The sequence below is a fragment of the Nomascus leucogenys genome, chromosome 15 (genome assembly GCF_006542625.1).
Source record: "Nomascus leucogenys isolate Asia chromosome 15, Asia_NLE_v1, whole genome shotgun sequence".
NCBI classification, from domain to species: Eukaryota; Metazoa; Chordata; class Mammalia; order Primates; family Hylobatidae; genus Nomascus; species Nomascus leucogenys.
In genome coordinates this window covers 6,231,623-6,254,669 of record NC_044395.1, presented here as the reverse complement: position 1 = coordinate 6,254,669, position 23,047 = coordinate 6,231,623, and the positions used below count along the sequence as shown (strand labels likewise).

The 23,047-nt window shown below is 44.5% G+C and overlaps 1 protein-coding gene and 1 long non-coding RNA gene across 3 annotated transcripts in view; one reads left to right on the top strand and one right to left on the bottom strand.

Moving 5' to 3' along the window:
• Positions 1 to 258: 258 nt before the first annotated feature.
• On the bottom strand, positions 259 to 4,574 carry LOC105737619. 2 transcript variants are annotated; one of them, XR_001113319.2, is made up of 3 exons: positions 4,464 to 4,574; positions 1,241 to 1,975; positions 259 to 707 (listed from the first exon to the last, which is right to left on the bottom strand). It is a non-coding gene; the product is annotated as an uncharacterized LOC105737619 (long non-coding RNA). The 2 variants fall into 2 exon arrangements; XR_004033641.1 differs by lacking the exon at positions 1,241 to 1,975 and having other exon boundaries at positions 267 to 707; positions 4,464 to 4,547.
• FLI1 (Fli-1 proto-oncogene, ETS transcription factor) overlaps positions 2,484 to 23,047 on the top strand; it is a 118,171-nt gene continuing 97,607 nt past the window's right edge. The window contains exon 1 of the mRNA XM_003253389.4: positions 2,484 to 2,830. Within this exon, the coding sequence (XP_003253437.1) occupies positions 2,813 to 2,830 (18 nt within the window). The 5' untranslated portion in view covers positions 2,484 to 2,812. The remainder of the gene's footprint in view (positions 2,831 to 23,047) is intronic.

Sequence of the window (23,047 nt, the reverse complement as noted above, 5' to 3'; positions counted from 1 at the left end):
GCAGAGATCTAGTCAGAGTTAGGTGGGGTCTTCTTTCTGGGTGGAGACCTCTGTGAATGGACAGGAGCTTCTCCCGGCTGAAAATTGCCAACAACTGTGGCACCAGTGCCAGTCTGTGAGTCACAAAGGGGCAGTCGTGCCTGTGTCTATGCATCTAGAGGTGCCTATGCCAGCCTGTCCACTACCCCCGCCCCCATCTCCAAAACTATGAAATTGCCATAGCTTTGGAGAAACAGAAAGTGCTATGGAGTTCCACAGTTAAAAACTAAAGGGCAAGTCTTCAATTTAATCTAGTTCCATATTGAACAATTCCAATGGGGGAGGCAGCTGGTGCTGAAAGGAATTGGGGGACAGAATAGGGATGTTCAGGTGACTACTGATTAATGTAGTGAAGATGATCTGTCACTTGCCAGACCAACAGGAGTTGGAAAGAGAAACCTAGCTATGGTGTCTCCCACAGAGGTACCCTCTAAAGTGCTAGGAGGAGGGGAGGGGCAGTCACCACCTGTGGGATGCCATGAACAGCCTCTGCAACTGCCCAGCACCAGGAAGGGGGGCCTCCCGGTGGTGGAGTTGGAGTCCTTTCTGGCTGAAAGAGGAGCAATGTGGCTGGAGTGTGCGGGTTGCTGGTGAGGTCCAGGTGGGAAGCCGTCTCTCCGCATTCTCCTGAAAGCTCTGTTGTAGTTTGAAGGTCGGTAGAGCCTGGGCTGAAAAGGAAACAATTTGGGGTTTGAAAGGATGTAATTCATTCTTCCTTTCCCGTTAACCTCTTTCCTCTCTGGAAAGCATGTGGAAACGCTGAAGGGAGGAGTGAGAGTGCAGGCAGCCTGCTGCGGGGAGGAAAGGGTTAAGCCTGATTTCTTTTAATTGAACTCCAGAACTGGTGGCCCCAGGCAAAGGGGGGGACTGACCCCGCTAGCGGTAACCAGATGTGGCGGTCCCAGGGGAGCCCCGGAGCAGACCCCTGGATTGAGAAGCAGACAGGAGCGGGGGGAGTCAGCCCGGCCCCCATCCCACCATCCACCCCACCCCCACCCCCAACACGCACACCGAGTCTCAATTGCTGGCAGGCTGCACCCGCCACTCCAGGTCTGGTCACGTTCAGACCCGTGTCTGTATTCGAACCCAAAATTGGAGCCGAATTGATGAGACTAATTTCTAGAGAGGGAGGGGGATGGAGCGAGGCGAGTGAGCTCTCGGGCTCAATTGCTCCTGAAGAAATAAAGAATTAATAAGTCACCTTTCTTCGCCTCTGTGGACACCCTTTTGAAATTTTTTCTTCCAATTGACTTGGATCTCCTCTGGATTTTTTTTCCCTCTTTCCCTCGTCGGACTCTTAAATAAAAGTGAGCAAGTCCAAAGCGTGGTCTGGAGAGCGTGGACAAGGTAACCGGTTTTGGATGTCCGGGAGAAGGGAGTCCGGCCGAAAGGGCCCAGCCCCCCGAGGCTGCTGCAACTGGGGCGCGCGGCGGCCCAGGAGGGAGGCGGGGAGGTCTCCGGGTGGGCCGGGGAACGCCGGCCTCCAGGCTGGGTAGGGAGGACAGTCCAGAGCGTGGGCCTCTGGGTCTCACCCCGGGAAAAGTCTGGGTCTGCGCTGCGCTGTTGCGTGCTGCGTTCCTGGGACCTGCTGACTGTCCTAGAGGGAACGTCCCGCCGTAGTGTCAGTTCCTTGGGGATCAGGAAGGGCGACTCTTGCCTGGGAGCCAGTGCTTGGGCCGTCGGGTCCGGGTAAGCGCTGGGGGTTTGGCTCGAAAAGATGCGGATAGGTGGCCTAAGGCGCCGCGGATCTCCGCCCTCTGCGGGCACCGGGAGCCCAGGGTCGAGGCGCGCCGCCCGAGGGGCCCCTTCTCCTAACAATGCGCCCGGAATGGAGTCCGCGCCCTGACAGCGCGGGTCAGCCCAAAACCGCCCAGAATCCGCTTCGATGAGTGGGTGAGCCGCTCTGGGAGTCTGCCGCGTCTCGGCAGCGGAGGGCCTGAGTGGAAAAATTCTTATTGGATGCACTTTTTAATGGTTGGTTTGCCTCGGTTTGCGTCCGAATCTTCCCCGGCAGTAGGCGCTGGGTTACCCGCAGCCCTAGTCAACTCTCCCTCCATACCCCCCACCCCACCCCCAAAAAGTTTGTCTCCGGCTGGAAAAAGCATTAATGAACGTATCTGTGGGAAGAAACGGAAAGTGAATGAGTCAGGAGGGCCACCTTCGGCCAACTGCCTCAGGAAAAGCAAAGAAGCCAAAGGTCTTTGGCTTTGGATTTTGGGGGAAGGTAATGGGGGGAGGTGCAGACTTCGGGAATCAGGGCGCGGACGCTGGGCGTGGACCCCGTCATTGTTCCCGGCTAGCTCTTATCTCCCAGGAGCAAGTATCCTGTGTGCGCAGCGTATGAATGTGTCTGGGCATCTCCGCGTATATTTATATAGTGTGTGATGCGAAAAGCAGGACCAGCCGAGGGGAGGAAGAGGGGGTGTGGGGGGAGGGAAGACGAGGGAGAGCAGAGGGGAGAGAAGAGAGAGGAGAGCTCGAGGCGAGAGAGAGAGAGAGAGAGAGAGATAGGACTTCCTCCCCGATTCGCAAAGTGAAGTCACTTCCCAAAATTAGCTGAAAAAAAAGTTTCATCCGGTTAACTGTCTCTTTCGCTCCGCTACAACAACAAACGTGCACAGGGGAGTGAGGGCAGGGCGCTCGCAGGGGGCACGCAGGGAGGGCCCAGGGCGCCAGGGAGGCCGCGCCGGGCTAATCCGAAGGGGCTGCGAGGTCAGGCTGTAACCGGGTCAATGTGTGGAATATTGGGGGGCTCGGCTGCAGACTTGGCCAAATGGACGGGACTATTAAGGTAAGCGGCGGGGCAGTGGGCGCGGGCGGCGGGGACCGGCCGGGGAGGCGAAGCGGCGGGCGGGTAGGTGCGGGGCCCGCGTCCCGGAAGACGTGGCCGCTCTCCCTTTCTTCCGCGCCCCGGCTTCGCGCCGGCTCCTCCGGCGCTCGGGTAGCGAGTCTTACTCGCGGGCCAGCCGGCCAGGCGCAGCATTGAGGGCGACCTCCCCCGAAATCCCTGCCCCAAAGTGGAGCCCGGCCCCCTCCCACCTCGCTGCCCGCCGGGCTGCAGGAAGGGACGGCGGGAAACCTGGGGACCCCGGGTGCGGACCGGAGTCAAGGGCGAGAGACCTCGGGGTCCACCACTCCCACCGGCACCCGGGGCTCCCTGGCCCCAGCGCTGGGCACTGGGCTTCCTCTCCGCAGAGGCCGAACACGGCGGGGGCGGGGGCTGCAGTCGCCCCGGCTCGGGTCCCTGCCTGGCGGGCCCTGGGGTGGGTAAGTGGTCTCGTCGCAGCAGGGTAGGGGTGCAAGCGAGTGTGTCGGGGGATCTATCTGAGCGGGCTCCTCCAGATGGAAGCCCCTGTTTACATGTCAGCGCTTTTCCTTCCTCTCGGCACTCAGTCGCCCGGCTCTCGGCGCTGGAGAGCCGCCGGCTCCGCGGGACTCCTGGGCCGGCCTCGCCGCCTCTCCGGCGGGGAACCTTCCCCAGCCCCCGTCCGCGCAGATCCCTAGCGCCCCGCGCCCCCGCCCTTCGCGCCTAGGCGTGTGCCGGCTCCAGAACCAGGGCTCCTGGAGCTGACGCCTCCGAGAGGGTCCTGCGTACTTCGGAGCCGCCCCCATTGCAGGGGCCGGCTGTGAGCCCGCGCCCAGCGCCCGCCCGGCCATTCCCACCCCAGCCGCCGCCGCCACGCCTGGGTCTAGGTTGCAAAGTGCAACCCAGGCGGAAAGGTGAGGGTTTGGGTTCGCGTCTCACTTCAGAAAAGTTGACTGCTGTCTCTGAAAGGGTTCGCCAAGTGGGGCCAGGAGCAGAGAGGAGGGACACCCCCTAACGTGACGGGCCTTAGAGGACCTAGGGGAATGAATGGGACCAGGGGTTAGCTTCGAGGCTGCCGCGCAACACCAAGCGGGAGTTTGTCTGGAAAAACTATTAGGCTGGCGAGGTGGGGACTGGCAGAGCCCGCCATTCCCCAGAACCCGAAGGAATCGACTCCCTGCTCAGGGCTCAGCGAGAGAAGGCTAAGATGTTGGGCTCAGAGAATTCAAGAGATTTTTATCTTCTGGGTGGGGTCGTGGTTTTTATTTTCTAAGGTTTTTTTTATGAAAGTTTGAAATATGCTGACTTAGGTAAAAGACACCAACCGAAGGAACTTGCAAATCTGGAGATGAGAAAACTGATTGTAATGGGTTAAAGGGAGCCTATAAGAGCCCATAAGAGCCTGGGTTCCTCAAACCCAAAGTGAGTAGGTGAGAAGTAGGTGAGAGGGGATTCCTGCAAAGACCGGAGAGTGGGGGTCATTGGGCCATTTTATGCCTGTTTCTCTGCTTCCTGTTGATGTGTTCATGCAAGTGTCTTTGTATTTCTGGGTTTAGTAATGAGATGGTCCCCTCTAGAACCGCCCCCCCCCCGCCCCATCAGGACAGTTACCACTTACTCTGAAGGCCTCTTCTGATCCAGAAGGGTGGTAAGATGGCCTCAGGGTCTTGATGTGGACACCCTAAGGAAAAGTGAAGAAATATCTCCACACTGCTTAAACTCTACGCACAGGCCCTGAGCAAAAGGAGGAAGCTGTGGTCTGTGTACCCAGGATGTGCTAACCTCTTTAGATACACACAGGGATTGGCATGGCAGGCCTCAAGAACAGGCTTAGAGCAGGAACCTGACACTTCAGGCCAAGGATGGGAGTGAAAGTCCTTCCTTTTTATGCGGGTGGTGGGAGCCATGAGCTCCTCCAAACCCTCCCTGTCAGCAACCTGTCATTCACCTAAGTTACCTGGCTAGGCTGAGTCCCTACAGAGCTATTTTCAGTCTCCAAGCATTCTGCAAGATCGAGCCTTTAGCGTATATTTTGGTGTTTAAGTTGTGTGAAAGCCACAGTTTTCTGTTCGCATGTGACCTCTGGATCTTGGGGTTTCCAGATCCTATTCCCACAATAGTTGAAATACTGTGCTTGGAGAGGGCAGTGGACCAGGAGAGAGGCCAGCACTCTTCTGCTCTCTTGGTGAGAATGAGCCGTCCATTAAGCCTGTTTGAGCTTCATAGTCATCACAAAAATGAAACAGTGGAACTAGGTTACCTCTACAGTAGTATCTTCCCAATCTTCTCAGTGCCTAAAATATGCTCATATGCATCTACAAGAACACTTGCCTGTATATGCGCTAAATCCAGCCCTACACTGATCGAGGTTGAAGACACTATAGAGAGAATCTAATTTGCGTACACAAATCCAGGGTGTTCATTTCCAGTTTGAACTGCCTGGAGAAATCAGGTTTGAGTGATTCTAGGATGTGATTTTATGCACCTGCATAGTTCTTCCTCAAATATAAGACATGTCTATATTTCAAAATACCTGTGGGTCTTGGCACTTAGGTGGTATTTGGTGCAGGAAGCCAGGGAAGTCTGGATTTCTTCACAGAAGCCCTTTATTTTGTGCATAATTTGCACAACTCTATGTGATTACAAAATCCCAATCTTGTTGCCCTCCTTATAAGTCCCTCCATATTATATTCTCTTCTCTTTTCTAAGATACGGCTCCTGGAAAGGCTCTGACCATCACACTGGGAGAAGCAATATTTGCTGGAGCCATGCTACTCTTTTGTCACAGACAGGTTAACTTGCAGTATTAAACAACACCCTACCCACGCCCCTGCTTCCCACACTGATATTATCAGTGTTAAAAAGCACATGATACTGTTTGCTGCTTTAAGAAATGACCTGGTTTCAAAAACTGCATCTTAGTTTTAGGCTGGCTTCAGATGAATCCAGTTAATTTTATCTGTGAATGCCTGACTGAGTGCACGTGATGCCATTACAGATGGGGAGACAGGGAAGACAGACATGGTGAATGAAGGTGGGAAATAGAGAATGAACGGTGGATTTGGCGGCAGAAAGCCTGGGTTCATTCTTAGCTCTGCTACCTTGGAGCTGTATGCCTTATAGCAAGGCACTTCTTGTATCTGTTTCCTTATCTAGAAAATAGGGCCAAAGTACCTCCTTGCCACAAGCCATAGGAAGAATTTTTAAAGTCTGCTACCTTAGCTGGATACACATTAAATGAACTTCACGTGCCTTACAGCAAGGCACCTTTTGAATCTGTTTCCTTATCTAGAAAATGGGGCCAAAGCACCTCCTTGCCACAAGTCACAGGAATAATGTTTTAAAGTCTGCCACCTTAGCTGGATACACATTAATTGAACTTTGCTTTTGGGAATGGGTATACCAGGACAGATTGGACAGAAAATTAGAACACAGGTCCAAATTTACCATCATGCATATTTCATTAATTCAACAAATATTTATGATGCATCTATTATGTTGCAAAGCTCTGCACTGTGTATTGAGGATAAAACAGGGGTCAAAACCCTCCAGGAATGTAGACCCTAGTGGAGGCGGCTGACACATACAGAGAACAATCTCAGTCAAGGGGTGATATATCTTCTGAAGAACAATAATGCAGGTTAGGAAATGGAAAGTAATGAAGCTATATAGCCAGGATGGTGAGGAAAAGCGTGTCTAACAAAGTCACAGTTGGGCAGAGACACTCTCTCATCATTAACTCAGAAGAGTGCAGCACCAACCACACAGCCGGTCAACAACGGACAAGCACAGCAGGAAAGAAGGGCCAGGGTTACTGCTGGCTCTGCAAGACCCTGGAGGGCAGGTTGTCACTGGTAGGGCAGGGAAACATCTGGACAAGGTTTGGAAGAAGCAGCAGAGTGAGGAATACTTGGGAACAGAGGCTTGACTTCTGTCCTCAAGAAGGTGTTGATGCCTCCCTCTACCACACACACCTTGTAATCTCCATGTCACCTGGATTCACAAGAACTCGACAAGATGGCTCTGCCTATTGATCTGTCCCCGTGACCACACAGAATTGCTCCCCTCAGGTAGTTACCAAGTGGAATCCTGTTTTGTGTGTGAATAATTTCCACCAAAAGGCTTCCTTCCAGTTCCACTGCTCTCCCAATTTAAGTTTATAGGTTGGCAACTTTAAAGCTTTAGAGAGTGTTTAGCTTGACTTGCTCACTTTATGGGTGGGGAAACTGAGGTCTAGGTTGTTAAATGAATCATCCAAGATCACACAGCTAACTACCAACAGAGTCATGGTGAAAGTTCAGGGCTCCAAACCCTTAGGCCAGTGTTCTTTCCACTATACTATGAAAATATCATTTGCTTTTGTTACATTTTTATGAATTACAGAATCGTGGAGGCAGTGTGTGTGCGTTTGTGTGTGCGTGTGTGTGTGTGAGAGAGAGAAAGACAGAGAGAGAAGTCTTTAAAAGAAAAATCATAAAGAATTTGGCACTTTACACTAAAGACACCTCTGGTATTTAATGAAAAATAAATAAAATTGTTTCACTACCATCTTGAATTATTTTTATCCTTAAAGAAAAAAACAAATTCCAAATTTTTGGATAGAATTTTTATATAACTGTTTTCCAAAATAAATCCTTCTTTTCCAGCAGACAAAGTAAACAGTCTCCATTACAAGGAGACAACCAAAAATATAGTAGTTTACGGAAATACCCAAGCCCCTCTACAGATCATGGGCAGGTAGACTGAATTCTTATTTCAACTCCTTTAATAATGGAGTATTGGACTATTTAAATAAAATCTATTAGAAGGCATCTTATGGATCCATCAGACTGTGTCATAAGTAGGTCTTGAATAACAATTGCATTAAAAAAGATTTGGGATTTTGATGTCTCTTTCTGTTTGGGGTTAAACAGTTAACTTGGCATTTGTTTAAAAAATAGTTGATTTAAACCAAGCCTCTTTCTAGGTATATAGCATTAGTCTAATGCCAGTACTAAGTTACCCCCAGCCAAAAAAAAAAAGAAAATAGTTGGGAAATTTTTGTGTTGATAGTTTTTTTGTTCTGTACTTAAAACATTCCTTTTAAGTCTATATTTTGCTTGTTGTTTTGTAACAAATTAAGTAGGCTAAAGGACATTGTCCGTTACATACACACAAACACACACCTACACACACAATCTCATAAAACCTTGAACCAGCCACAATAGCTTTTTTCGTAATCTCGGAGTGATGCAGGTGTCTTTTCCTCTGCAGAACACTACACCCTGTTTCAATTTCTGTTGCTTTAATGATTTCATATCTATAGTGTTCTTCCCATTATGTATTAATTGATCCATGGGATGGTGTCATTAAGCGATGTCACTCTTTGTGTATTACAGTTCTGCCACTGACCTGATAGACCCACCATCAGTAGCTTGTGCACTGAGATGTTTCCCCAGAGGCTATGGATAGGGCTATATGTCCCCACACTATCTGCAGGGCCAATATAGTGCAAATCTGACAAAATTTAGGTAATCTGTGGAATAACCCTTTCCTGTGCAAAGCTAGCTGGCCTTATCGGGATTGGCAGTACCTCAGTCTCAGGGGCATCATAAACTGCCCAACCATATGAAGGTGATTGCATGTCTGTTAGGCAGGGACTGAACTATGTTCTGGGAAGATAGAACCCCAATGGCAAAAGGGCTCTGCCAGGAGATCTAGCGAGAAGATAAGCTATGTGTGTGTGCCCCGCAGAATGCAGCAAGTGTTACCATAGCCCTGAGAAAAGAAAGGACAATTTGAACTGGAGAGACAGAGAAAGACCTCATGATAATAGTTGTTTATGTAGTCCCTTTCATAAACCTCTTCACAGATCATACAGTCCCTTCACAGATCACTGGCCCATACACTCTTGCATCCCATTCTCACAGTAGCCCTATGGGAGATAATATCATGATGTCTCTACTTCATATGGAAGAAGTTAAAGTTCAGACGAGTGAGGCAACTTGCCCCAGAATATAACTAACAGGGGACGGAGCTGGGTTTCAAGCGCAGTGTTTCTCATTCCCAAATCCTGCTTTTACTACACACACTGGCCACACTGCCTCTTGGCACAGGTGGATCTAAGCCTGGCCTTGAATGATAGGTAGGTCTTGCACAGGAAACTTTGGTAAATGGCTTTGTAGGAGAGTGGAAGGGTACTTTGGGGAGGAAAGTGTACAGGTGATGGAGAGGATAGGAGTGGAAAGACTGAATGGAACTAGATTACAGAGGACCTTACATACTATAACAAAGAATTTGGGGGTGAGTATGGTGGCTCATGCCTGTAATCCCAGTTCGTTGGGAGACGGAGATGGGTGGATCACTTGAGCCCAGGAGTTCAAGACCATACTGGGCAACATGGAGAAACCCCGTCTCTACAAAAAATACAAAAATTAGCCAGGCATGGTGGCACTCACCTCTAGTCCCAGCTACTCAGGAGGCTGAGGTGGGAGGATCACCTGAGCCTGGGGAGGTCAAGGCTGCAATCAGCCATGAGCACCACTGTATTCCACCCTAGATGACAAAGTGAATACCTGCCTCAAAATAATAATAACTTAGGTCTTGTAACATGTATAGAAAGGAGGAATGAAAACTTGTGACTAGAGGGATGATCTACATAGCTGTACAAGTCTCTTAGAAACAAATCGTTCCTACCCTCTGCTCCTTAGGAAATGAAGATGGGAGTGGCTCCATCACTTATCAGAGGCCACACAAGAAATGAGCAGCAGTCAGGATTAGACAACCAGAGATAGATTCAGGCGACCAGCAGTGCTGTCTTCTGTCTTCAAAGACACCTGTTGATTAAATATGGCATTGGGGGAGGGAGGAGAAACTCTATTTCACCAGATGACGTAAAACTGTGATTATCCTTCTCATCCCTTCCTTCCCAGGGGATTTCACCATGAGCAATCTTTTCAATTGGGCCTTCTATCCTGGGCTACAATTTTAGTTCCTTTTGAGAATGAGTCAGCAGATAGTGCTTGAGAGGAGACAAAAGAAAAAAAAATGTCTCTCTAAAATGCAAATCAAATTTCTGTGGGGCCTTCAGACAAGTCTGACATTCTTCCATGAGTTGACTGGGCCCCTGGTCTCAGTTAGGAATACTGACACTTCACCCTAGCAAATCAAAAACGCGGAGACTCATCACCGTCATTCCAAGTAGGATCAGAGATTGAGTGTTCAGACGCATTTTCAGATAATTCAGATCAACTTTACAGTACCGTCAAAATTGCTCATCCCTACAAAAATGAACCAAACACTAATGTGTTTAAGAGACTTGCCATCTTTGGGAAACAATGTGTCTGCCATTTAGTTTAAGACCAAAATCTCAGAGTATGAGAATTTTTCAAATCACCTCAAAGGGAAGGCAGACTTGAACGCTGAAATGCTTTCCCAAGAGCAAGCCCCATTTACCCAGCCAGTGCTATGTGTCCAAGGCAATGAAAGATCTTATGTCACATCTCAGTGCACACATGCAAGAGGCCGGAATTACAGGTGCCATGGGAGCTTTAACCTCGAATTTCTAGACATTGTGTGGGTTTCACATGTCTACTGGAATCTAACACTCCAGTAGCAGAGTTGTTAGGTCTGAATATATGGGTATTCATTGATGTTATGGGAAAGGAATCGGAGAGTGAGCAATTCTGCAGTACCATTCATGTAGCAAAAGTGTGAAAACAAACAGGTTAATATTAGAAAATTACTCTGCTCGTGAGTTGCTTTAAGTTGCTGCTGTTACAGTCTATGGAAAAGCATATGTTTCAATTGAACTTCTCATGTCTACAGAGTCATTTTGTCTTTAGAAATTTATGACTGAATTCATACTCATTCATGTATTCAATACTCATTCATGTATTCATTCACCCAAATGTTGAATAATATTACCAGGCACCACGTTCAACAGAGCATTCAGGTAAATGAACAAGAATAAGATTTCTATGCTATTTCTTCCAGACTTTGAGAGAGTAGAGATTTCTCTTCTTTCTGATTTTTAGCTCTGAGTATTGGAAATTCCAAGAGAAGCAATACTCATTGGAGAAATCTTTATTTGTGGATTATGATCATAAGGATGGTTAGACACATTTTCTTAAAGGTAACAACCAGTTTATATTCTCCATTGCCCCTTCACCCTTGGTGATATAATCTACTGTAAGGATATTTTTGGAAAGCCAGGGCTTCAGCCAAGGATATTTCTTCTTCTGATTCTCCCTTTCTCAGCTTTAGTTCCTCTATTTATATATTAACATGGGGCCAGGCACGGTGGCTCACACCTGTAATCCCAGCATTTTGGGAGGCCAAAGCGGTGGATCACCTGAGGTCAGGAGTTCAAGACCAGCCTGGCCAATATGGTGAAACCCTGTCTTTACTAAAAGTACAAAAATTAGCTGGTCATGCTGGCACATGCTTGTAGTCCCAGCTATTTGGGAGGCTGAGGCAGAAGAATTGCTTGAACATAGGAGGTGGAGGTTGCAGTGAGCCAAGATCGTGCCTCTGCACTCCAGCCTGGGCAACAGGGTGAGACTCTGTCTCAAAGAAAAAAAAAATGGAGAAAAATACCATAGGTAAGGTGAAAACTAAATGAGAAACTGAGAAAGAATATTTATCATACATAAAGCATAAATGTCCCATTATACAAAGACTACTTACAAATCAATAAGAAAAGACACACCACTTAACAGAAAATAGGCAAAAATGCTATGAATAGACAACACTAGAAAGAAAATACAAATGGGCAATAAATATATGAAAAGAATTTCAAGCACATGCATAAAAACATTCAAATGAAAATAATAAAATTCCAATGTTTATGACCTAGGAGGACAGCAGAGACTAAAACAGCTTAATGTCTCATGTTGGAAAGAGTAAAGGAAATGTCACTCTCTTATCCTCTTGGTAGGAGTATGACTTGGTATAATCTTTCCACAGAGCAACATCTATTTGAGAAGTTAAATATTTATACAAAGTTGATAATGCCAATTCTACAGCTATGTTCACTCAGATATATGTACAATATGTTTATTGTAGCATTGTTTGTTACAGCAAAAGTTGGAAATAATCTAAATGTCCATCAGTAGGGGACTAGATAAACAAAGGAGGAAAGATTCATATAAGAAAATGCCATGCAACTACAAAATGGGATAAAATCAATTGTCGTATACACTGATTTAGAAAATTCTCCAGTGTATATTATTACATGGAAAAAAGCAAAAATTTCCAAAATATTGGGCCGGGCACAGTGGCTCACTCCTGTAATCCTAGCACTTTGGGAGGCCAAGGTTAGCAGATCATGAGGTCAAGAGATCGAGACCACCCTGGCCAACATGGCGAAACTCCACCTCTACTAAAAATACAAAAATTAGCTGGGTGTGGTGGCGCATGCCTGTAGTCCCAGCTACTAGGGAGGCTGAGGCAGGAGAATCGCTTGAACCCAGGAGGCAGAAGTTGTGGTGAGCCGAGGTCGCAACACTACACTCCAGCCTGGGTGACAGAGCAAGACTCCGTCTCAAAAAAAAAAAAAAAAAAAAAAGTAAAGAGAGACACAGAAACAGACTTGGAAAAAGGTGAATGGGCACCAAGATTTTATCCTGAATGTGCTGGTCCCAGTGACTTTAAGATTCTAAATTGAGGTAAATACAGGGAGAAATTGGCTGGCCTAGGATCCAGAGACCTGAGTTCCAGCCCCAGGTCTATCCCAAACTAGCTATGGGATGTTAGGCAAGTCACTTCACTTCCTCGTCATTCATGTTAAAGGTCTTCTCATATATAAAATGAAGGTATGATTTCAAAATTTCCTTTCAGCTCTCGTGTTCATTTGACTCTGATCCTAGACAGGCTTTAAAACATTTCTTATTTGGGGGTGTGGATGATAGAACCTCACGTAGATGTTCTATCTGATCCTGTGTGGCTCTTCTCCCATAATCTCAGGGCTACATTTCATACTGTGGAGTGACCCTTAAGGCCAGGTGAAGGCGGGGGCTCTCAGCAAGTGCTTGGTGAGTTTCCCCGAGCTGGTTGATTTTATTGCCAAGTGACACTGGAACTGTGCTAATCCCTTTTTGTTAATGCAAACTAAGAATAGGGCCTGATGCCACTCTGGGGTCTTAGATTCTTTTCCAAAATTTGGTCTCATTTAAAACCCAAAACACTCTTTGGCTCCAAGCGTCTTTCCCTGGCCTTTAAAAAAATCCTGTTTAATTGAAAGGAAATTGAATTTGTCTGGTTTTGATTCATTTACACTTAACTCTTCTAAAAACAATAATTTGATGTCCAAAAAGAATTTTGAGTCTCTTAATGGGTTTTCTGGAAGGCTTTTTTTCTTCTTGTTAAAACAGGAAGTGGTGTTGTATGGGCAAACACAGTCAACCCCAGAAGGCCCCAATTCAGTTTGAAACTGTATCACCCACCATTTTGCATGGGTCCTCATGACCCCAAGCTAAGGCCTTTCTTTCCCTAGTACTCACCTAAGAGAAAGAGTCGCTCATCTTTTATCAAAGGGGCAATAAAAATGAGGAAGAACAATCATAGCTATAAAGAGAATAAGTTATCTATCCAGCTCAAAGTGCCAATATCTATTCAAACCTTTAAGACATGCACTTGATCCCTGTAACAACCCTGTGATGTACGTAATAGTTCCATTTTGAAGAGATTGGGTAAGTTACTCATGGTCATACAAGTAGAAAATAGAAAAGCAATTTGAACCTAATCCTGTCTACTTCCAAATTCCATAAAACTTAGCCACTGTGATACATCACCAGATTGATACATACATCTCCATATAGTTTAGGCTACAAGCCCATCTATGGGGACCATGTAGGTTTTGTTACTATTTGTTTTATCTCTTTGTCTAAGTGACCAGTATCCACAGTCTGCACCAGTCAGATTCATGAAACTGCTCAATTCTTCACCACTCTTTATTCAAGAAGGCCTATTTCCCAGGTAAGAAAGCCTGCCTGGCTTTGTTAGCAGGTGCACTGGTGTGAAACTGACAGGTTCTGTTTTTACGTAATGATCCAATGAGTTGATTTTTAAATGTTTTATAGCTCAATAGAGAATGGCATATTCTTTGACCTGCCAAGGCTTCCTCCTCTACCCTTGTACCTTCGTTCTTTCTTCCTTTCTTGCTCTAAATCTTGCTCTCTTCTCCATTCTATTCCACTCATATACACACAAAACTATACACAATTTAAAAAAAAAAATAACAGATTCAGGAGGTTATATAAAACACAAAGAAGGGAATGTTTTGCAAGGTTAAAAGGAAATCATTGAGTAGGGCTGACTTCAGGCTCCAGTTTCTCTTGAATAGCCTTTCTTGTTATTTCAAGGCTGATTGACTTATAACTGCATCCAAAGCTGCCTCACACCAGTTCCTTTTATCAGACCAAGTGAGACTTCCTGTGGACTGGCCCAGCTTCCTGATATATTTCCTTTTTCCTTTGGCAGAACAAAGAAAACCATAGCTCCAAGGATCCTTGGGAGCAAACACAATTTAGCCCTGAAGAACCTATTATTTTAAAATTTTCATTCTTAATGCATAGGGCCAAGCGCCTGCCTTTGCTTTTTTTTTTTTTTTTTTTCCCCACAGCATTCTGTGTAACATCCTGCTGAACCCTATGTGCAATTACCAGGGGTCGATGAGCTACTTGAATTCATCCTAGTTGTAGTTTGATTTATTCAAAGTGGGAAAATTAAGCCATTTTCAGTGCACGAGCATCCCCACCTCATACATGCATATGCCTTCAAAAGGGACGTGGAACACCTCTCTACATAGGGTTTAACCTTTTGTTACCTGAGCTCAACACAACAGGTGTGCAAGGAAACCCTCTTGTCTAGAGATTTCAACCTATCTGTTTTTGCAGTTCTGACTCTAGAAACATGCATATAGGAGAAGAAGCTTCAAGGTGTATCCAAAGGGTCATCAAAGTCAGTTGAGGAAGAAATTCCAGAAATTGGGTTGAGATTGTTGCTTTTCTTTTTTGCCTGGAGTGTCTCCCATATCAGTCCTTACAACGTGGCCTCACTATCCACTCTACACATTACTACTGAAAGACCTTTAGGCATGACCCAGGGTAACAAGGGAGCGCTATTAAGAAAGCTGCTTGTTTCTTTGTCATAGCTCCCAAACACCTATCACACATTGCCAACTTAGGATAGCCCCCTCCCCAGTAGTCTCAGAAAGAAAGAGGCCATTGACGGAGAGATAACTGAGGCTTCAAGATGTAGTGTGTCAAAAGATGGGAACTAGGCAAGAGCCCCTGGAAGCAGAACTCAAGTATTGATGCCCCGAAACACCACACTCTGCAATGAGGGTGTTTTCTGGAGCAAAGACATCAAGGCTCATTTAACCCACAGGGACTCATGCTTCTTTGTTCATTGGTCCTATTTTCTGACCACTGTCATAATATTCCTGGGGGACTGAAGAGGGCACTTTCCATAGGAACCACATGGGTAAGTGAGTAATCATGTAGCCACCCAAATTTTACTAAAGTAGATTTTTTTCTTTAAAAGGATTGCTGATTTGGAAGAGGGTAAACAACAAAACAAATGTAGCTCTTCTGGCAAAAGGCATTTCTTAGGGCTAATTCAACATGGTTAATTCGTAATGATTTTTCCTAACCCAGTCCTCATTGTTATCATGTCTAGTTGAAAACGAATTTAAAGAATATTCGCAAAGAAGAAAATAACTCAGAAACTATGTGGCATGAGGAGACTGTGAGGGGGTTATGGGCACGGTTGCTGTGCTCTGCTTCGTATAACCTGCTTGGGCAATAGCAAACGCAAGGGGTTAAAATGACTGCCCCATACTATGAGCTTGAGATCTTTCTTTTCCCAGCACGGTACTCTGTCAATAGCCCTGTACCCAGGTTCATGACCAGTCAGGAATCCTGAAGAAAAGATGCATACATTATCTTAAGCAACTTCCCCCGCCCTGATAACACTGCCTGAGAGAACCATGCTAACCTGCCCTTCGACTTCTCCATAATAAGAACACATTGGTCAAAGGGCACAAGTCCTCTTTCTCAAATACAGTCTTTGGTGCAACATAAGACTTCCCTAGAGGTGAGGGACTTGAAGGGCACCTGTACTTTTTGCACTTTTCTAGAAAGCAGAGGGAGAAAGAGCAGGTAACTTTTCTAGAAATGTCATTTCAGGAAACCAGCATATGGAGACTTCCCAGGGTGCCTTGGGGAAGGCATCCAGCCCTGTGGCTGTGCTGCTCTGGGCTTCTAAGCCATTCCTTCTGGAGATTGTGGGTCTCTATAAATGCACTGAGTCTGAAGTGTGGTAAAGGAATTACCATGGCTCCCCCTCCCTGCCTTCTTGGAGTTTGCCCCCTGAGTTTTGTAGACAAGCCAGGACGGGGCAGTAGGACTGGGTTTAGAGCTCATCAGAATTATTTATTTCTTCCTATCAGTTTGGACAGGGTATGACCCAGACTCTTCTCTGCCCAGAGCACCCTTTTAAAACATTTAAAACCCTGTGTGTATTTCATGGGAAATTTCACACGCCTGTTTCTGATTCACTTCCAATTAAAGGCTCAAAACACTGGTTTTGTAAGAGCTCTTTGATGATTCAGATTCTTGTTTGTTCATCTTTTTTTTCTCTCCTAAATGTCCATAGAAGCTTAATAAATGTTATTCAGACATTTGCATGCTTAACTGTTGAAAATAATTGGAAACAGGAAAGAATGTTTTATTAGTGTGCACAGTACAAGCACACTTACAAGGAAGGAGAGACACAGCCTCAGTGAAGGGAAACTCCTGGGAAAACAGGTGTATCCCTGAAGGTGGGTGCCTTGGTTTCCCCATCACTGGGCATGGGGGAAGGAGGCTTTCAGCTCAGAGCTACTGAAAAGGGAGAGGAACGTTACATGAGACACAAGAATCCTTCTTAGTGTGGTCAGTTACCATCAACAAGCAGTCAGTTGAGTGGTCAGTCTCATCCAAGATAGAACAAGTGGATTGGCATTTTCCATATGCTAACACTACTTTTAACTCCCTTCTGATTGGAAGGAGTTGGTTGTCTGCTATTAGAGCAAGCCTCATTCTCCACCTCCTTTAAAAACTTTGATGGTGAAGCTGTCTGGGTGCACCTGTGCATAGCTCCCCTGAGAGAGTTTTATATATCGGTCCCTCTAAAGTGCTAACGTGGGCACCGGCTTGGGTAGTATGAATTCTGTACCTGGTTTTGCCTTAGGCTGGCTTGGTGACATTGGGCAAGTTACTCTCCCTTTCTCAGGTGGTCCATTTACCCAAAAAGATTAAGGCTTCTTCACGATCCTCTTCTTCCATGGATTTGGTAAAAATCTGGAGTAGTGAGTTGCTTTGAGTTTCTTCAAGAAAAGCGTGAATTAATTACTACACTTTAACTACTGGGTGGCTCATTAGATGGCTTTCTTGTTGCCAATGTAACAAGATTGCTGTAAACCATGCAGCATTTCAGATTCCGAGCCTTATTTGGACTTTTTACTAAAGAAAGAGCACCCGCCCTGTCTCTTTATTTGTCAGGCAAAGTTCAGTCAGCCAATATTCAGTTAGCCAAAGTTACCAAATGTGACTTCATGCCCACACAGTGTAAATACAATGTGTGAATGCTGTGTGCTGTAAGGTGCTTTTTGCCTAAGAAAGGTGAGACAAAACCTTAGGAAGGCTGGCAGTAAACCTCTGGAGTATTTTGCCAGATTACTGTGACAGTGGCAGAATGATTTTGTGAAAGCCACATGCAGTCTGAAGTTTGAAAATCTAGGTTCAGACCCACTTATTAACTGTGTGGTCTTGGGTCAGATAATAACTTCTCTAATCTCCTTTCCTACCTGTAAAATAACAGTAGTACTGGTAGTAATAATACGTAACATTAATTTTTCTACCAACCTTACTAATAATAAGAATCAAAAGTAGTATGGAAGTAAAAGCACTTTGTAATTGTAAAGTGCTGTGCAAATGCTAGTTGTTATTATCTTAGTTATTATTCTCATTCAAGTTGATGCATGAATATAACAGATAATAAACGTAACTTAAATCTGTTGGGTTGCTTTTTTCTGGCCTTAGTGATTTCAAAGACTTGCTTGCATGTGGTTAAATTCATCAATTAGTGACTTATTCATATCTCTTTGTCCATGTAGACACCATCCCCTACAAATGCACAAGTACAGATCAAACATCCCATATTCCTCCTTTCCCTCCCACATATCCGGCCATTGTTCTACTTGTGAAACTCCCATCCCAATCAATGGGGGGTTTACGTAAAAACCGATGGCAGGATATGAGTGTGGCTTCAGGAATTCCAGGCTTGTGCTGCTGATAAAGAGAGTTGTGTCAAACAGAAAACACCAGAGAAACAAATTCTCCTGTCCAACCTATGCTACAGCACTCCCTTGTGAATAGTTTTAAAACATCCGTCTGGCTGACCAAATACCTATGGCTGCCTCCACCCATACATCTATGCCACCTCTTCTATTATCTTCCCCATGTCCTTGTGGTAATACAGTACAGAACCAGGCTGGAAGTAGGTTAATTCAGAGGGAGATACCAGTAGAACTGAGCTCCCCTGATTAAGGGATGTGAATTTAATTGGGTCATGACAATCTGTATTAAGTGTAAATGCTACTAATAGGTTTAACTGACTTTGGTGTGAGTGAAGGGACAACAGAATAAAAGAAGTAATTTGCCTTGAAGATGATCCTCTTTTAGTGTTGAAGTCACAAGTGATGGAGGCCCTTCTTTCACTTAACGAGACCGGGAAAGCTGGGTTGGTCTTTATTCTCATCATGCATCATCAATATTTTAGGAAAGCTTGTATTGCTATCTTTCATGGTACACTGCACAACCAAGTATGATTATGTGACCAGAAGTGAAGGGAAGGAGAACATTTGCCGATATTCTACCCACACTGAAATAGCTCAAAAATGAAGAGATGAAGAAAGGAAAATGGAGTTGACCATTTCCATTTAAGTGCTCGTTCAGACATTTAGTTTTAAAATGATGAACTTCTTTTGAAATCTTCTTATTGAACGCGTTGAACTAGGTATTAAGGTTTTATTATTGGCCAACAGAATTGGGATTTCAAAGTTCATGAGGCCAAACATTGAACTGCTCAGACACTAGTCTGTAGTTCCTAGGGACCACAATCTACTAAGATCAGCCCTACTGCTTTTTCTCCATGACAACAAATCACCACCAAGACCGAGACGCCGTATTGAAGGAGCATGCTGTGTTTTTCCACACTAACACCACGGAGTGAAGGTAAAGAGATTAGAGAGCATCTCAAATTTATATTTCAAATTATGAAGAACATCTGACACAATGAAAGCAAATGCAGCCTTGCAGAAAATTTGTCTATCTTTGTGACGTTGGATTGTATAAAGGGTTTGGACAAACTCATTGTCCTACCACCTCAACTTTGTAAAAAAATATAATCTCTTCAGCTGCTAAGTTTCTGATTTTGCATTTGATTTGGGAGCAATAGTATTTTATTGGGCTATACAAGGCTCCAAAATCTCTCTTTTGAAGATATTCATGTGTAGGAAACTCTGTAACAGATATAGCTCTTGCACAATTTTTAGAAGAGATTTGGGAAACTTTATCAGTTTCTCTCGAACTTTTTAACTCTATCTTAAAGTCCAAGGAAAGTGAAAGATTAAGAAAACTTTCTTTATCAGGGCTGTCCAACAGAACTTTCTGCAAACATGTAAATGTCCTGTTCTGCACTGTTCACTATGGTAGCCACTGTACTCTCTATTTGAGTGGCTATTGAGTATTTGAAATATGGCTAGAGGAAGGAAATGTAAAATTGTGTTCTTTTTTCATTAAGTCAATTATGTTTAATTAGTTGATTAATCCAATTAATTAAATATGGTTAGAAGCTACCATAGTGGGCAGTACAAGTCTGTATCATTGAAGTTAAAAACATCATCTTGAAATCTGAATTCAGTCAGAGGGGCATATTTACATGGATTATTTTGATCTGAGTCAGCAATGTGTTGTCCACATGGAGACTAACACTTCCATTTATTCTTATGACTAACATTAAAGCAAAACAAAATGAAAAGTGAATGTTCAGCATTATCATGTTGGCCTGGGGCTGGAGCTAAGTTTTCTATGCCATCTCCTGGCCTCATCATCAATTCTCTGCTGACCTTTAAGAATGTAATACTTTATTTCCCTTTTATCAAATGAGGGCATTTGGAATTTATCAAAAGGATATTCACGAATCATGATTGAATGTTTATTGGGCTTATCAAAGAAAGGTATGGGCTTTGCCCTATACCTTTTCATTGAAAAATAATCTTGGCCAAAAAGAATCCCTATTATACATAATGGTGACTTCAGTTTCTCCATTTGCAAAATACTGGCATTGTACTTGCTTATTTTTAAGGTCATTTTTAGCTCTAATGCTTTATGCCACCATGAAAATATGATTTCCTATTACGTAGAGCTCCATACTATTAACAGATGGTTTGCTTTTCTAGTTCCCAGATCCCTATAACCGTTTGTAATATTTCTTCTTCAGTATAAATGTGAACAAAGCAACTCTAATTTAGCAAATAACCAGCTAAAGTGGTAGTCTTTGTCTTTTTAAAAAAAAAATTTATTTTAAAACTTACTAGTTAGACTGGTAGTCTTTGAAACCCAATTTCTCTCCAATGAGTATTCCCTAGGTTTGTATTCAACACAGTTTTGTCCTTTGTCCTCTCCAAATCTCATGTTGAAATATGATTCGCAGTGTTGGAGGTGGGGCCTGGTGGGAGGTGATTAGATCATGGGGGCAGATCCCTGGTGAAGGAATTAGTGTCATCTCTGGGTGAGAAGTGAGTTCTGGCTCAGTTAGCTCACCTGAGATCTGGTTGTTAAAAGAGTCTGGGATCTCCTCCTTCTCTCTCTTGCTCCTGCTCTTGCTATGTGACACACTGGCTCCCCGTTCACTTTCCACCACAATTGTATGCTTTCTGAGGCCTCATCAGAAGCAGATGCTGGCACCATGCTTTCTGTACAGCCTGCAGAACCATGAGCACCATGAGCCAAATAAACGTCTTCTTGTTATAAATTACCTAGCCTCAGATATTCCGTTATAGCTACACAAAATGGATTAAGCTAGTGCTGTTCTATGGTACACTGTATTAGTCTGTTTTCACATTGCTGGTAAAGATATACCCGAGACGGGGCAATTTATAAAAGAAAGAAAGAGGTTTATTGGACTTACAGTTCCACATGGCTAGGGAGGCCTCACAATCATGGCAGAAGGCAAGGAGGAGCAAGTCACACCTTACATGGATGGCAGCAGGCAAAAAGAGGGGTTGTTTAAAAACCATCAGATCTCATGAAACCCATTCACTATCATGAGGACAGCACAGGAAAGACCCATCCCCATAATTCAATCATCTCCCACCAGGTCCCTCCCGAAACATGTGGGAGTTAAGGGAGCTACAAGATGAGATTTGGGTGGCCACACAGAGCCAAAACATATCACACACTTTCCAAAGGTCTTTATCCTTGATATCCCTGAGACATGAAGCAATTTATCTCTACCCTTCATACTTCCCACCCATGGATAATAGAAATATATGGCATGCTACACCTCCTGTGGTTTTAGAATTACTGTGAGGAATAAATACCCCAGTCTTTCTCATGGGGAGATCTGACCTCATTACTGAGGTCTTGATAATGATCAGACCTATAGCAGCTTTTTCTTTGGAAGTCTTCGGGTACACATCATTGCAAAGGTCAATCCTGTGTCCATCACTGAATGGTATAAATTTGTGAGGTGAACTGTTTAAAACAAAGATGGGCAGACTCCTCTCAGAAAATGAGGCCATGTTCCTAGAGGTCCAATTCTATGTAATGGTCTTGGGGGTGATGAAGCACTGTAGTCCTGCTTCTCACTCATACCTGCCCTCCAGAAAGGATAAAATTATAAATGTCCAATTAGAGTCTTTATTAGTATCTTCCTAACTATGTAGAATGTATCAATAGTTTGACAGTTCCGCAGCTCATGCATTTTCAGAAAAATCCCTCTTCAGTTTAAAACATTCCACCTTTGTTTTTTGTTGTTGTTTTTTCAGATTGCATTGGGAAGAAGGTAAGGAGTATGTATAGAATACAATTCTGTGAACAAAGTGAGTTAGTTACTTGCTCCTTGAGGGCAGAAACTCTGGCCATTTGTCCTCAAGTCCTCAGTGCCTGACACATATCCATGTATTAATTGAGCAGCTTCTATGTGCCAGGTGCTGGAGTACAGCAGTAAAGCAGACAGGTATGGTTCCTCCTTGGACAGAGGTAATAGTTAAGGCAAAAAAAACACAAAACAAAACAGGTAGTGAACTTGTTATAAGTGCAAAGGGTTCTATGAAAGGGGAAGTATGGGGTGCCTCGGGAGGGCATAACATGGGGACCTAACCTAGTCTCAGAGGTCAAAGGCTTCCTTAAGGAAGTGACATTTAGGCCAAACCCTGAAAGATAAGACTCAGAGTCAGTATGAAAGAGAACAGGCCTTTCAATAAGTCTTTGCTGGATGAGTGAATGAATGAAATGGCCACCCAGGGCATTGCTAAATTAAGTACCTTGAGCTTAGTCATCCTAACCATAGTCCCCCCAGGCATTATCTGTGTGGCCATAAGCCATTTTCTTAGCCACTTTCTTCTTCAGTAAAGGCAAGTAGAGTGTAATGAAGCATATTGTGAGAGGACAATTACCTTAGAAGTCCTTATCAGACTAATGTTTTACTGAGTGCATAGAGTACATATGTATAGGTTAATATGCCTTTACTATGCAATGCATCCAGAAATTTCAAAGTCAAGAAGATTCTAGGAGGCTGAATTCCACCTTTAGAAGTCTCCGCCTATGAAAGCTCTGGGTTTCAACTTGACATAACGCTTCACCCGCCAGAAAAATAAAAAAAGGCAACTCTTTGGCAAATAGAGATATGGAAGATGCACTGGCTGGCATTGACATAAACTGCTATCCTGATCTCCATCAAAGATGTGGGCCTTCTCATGCTGCAGTTTCCTCAACTGCAGAACAGGGAGATTCTTCCAATGATAATTTTACCTCGAAGTGCTGTTGTAATAAAGATGGCAGTAAAAGCATTTTGCAAGATCAAAAAAAGAAACACCTACTAAACAGGCATGCTATCTATATCTCGTGTTTGCTAGAATTTCTGAGGAAACCCTCTGATCTAAGATGCTAGAGA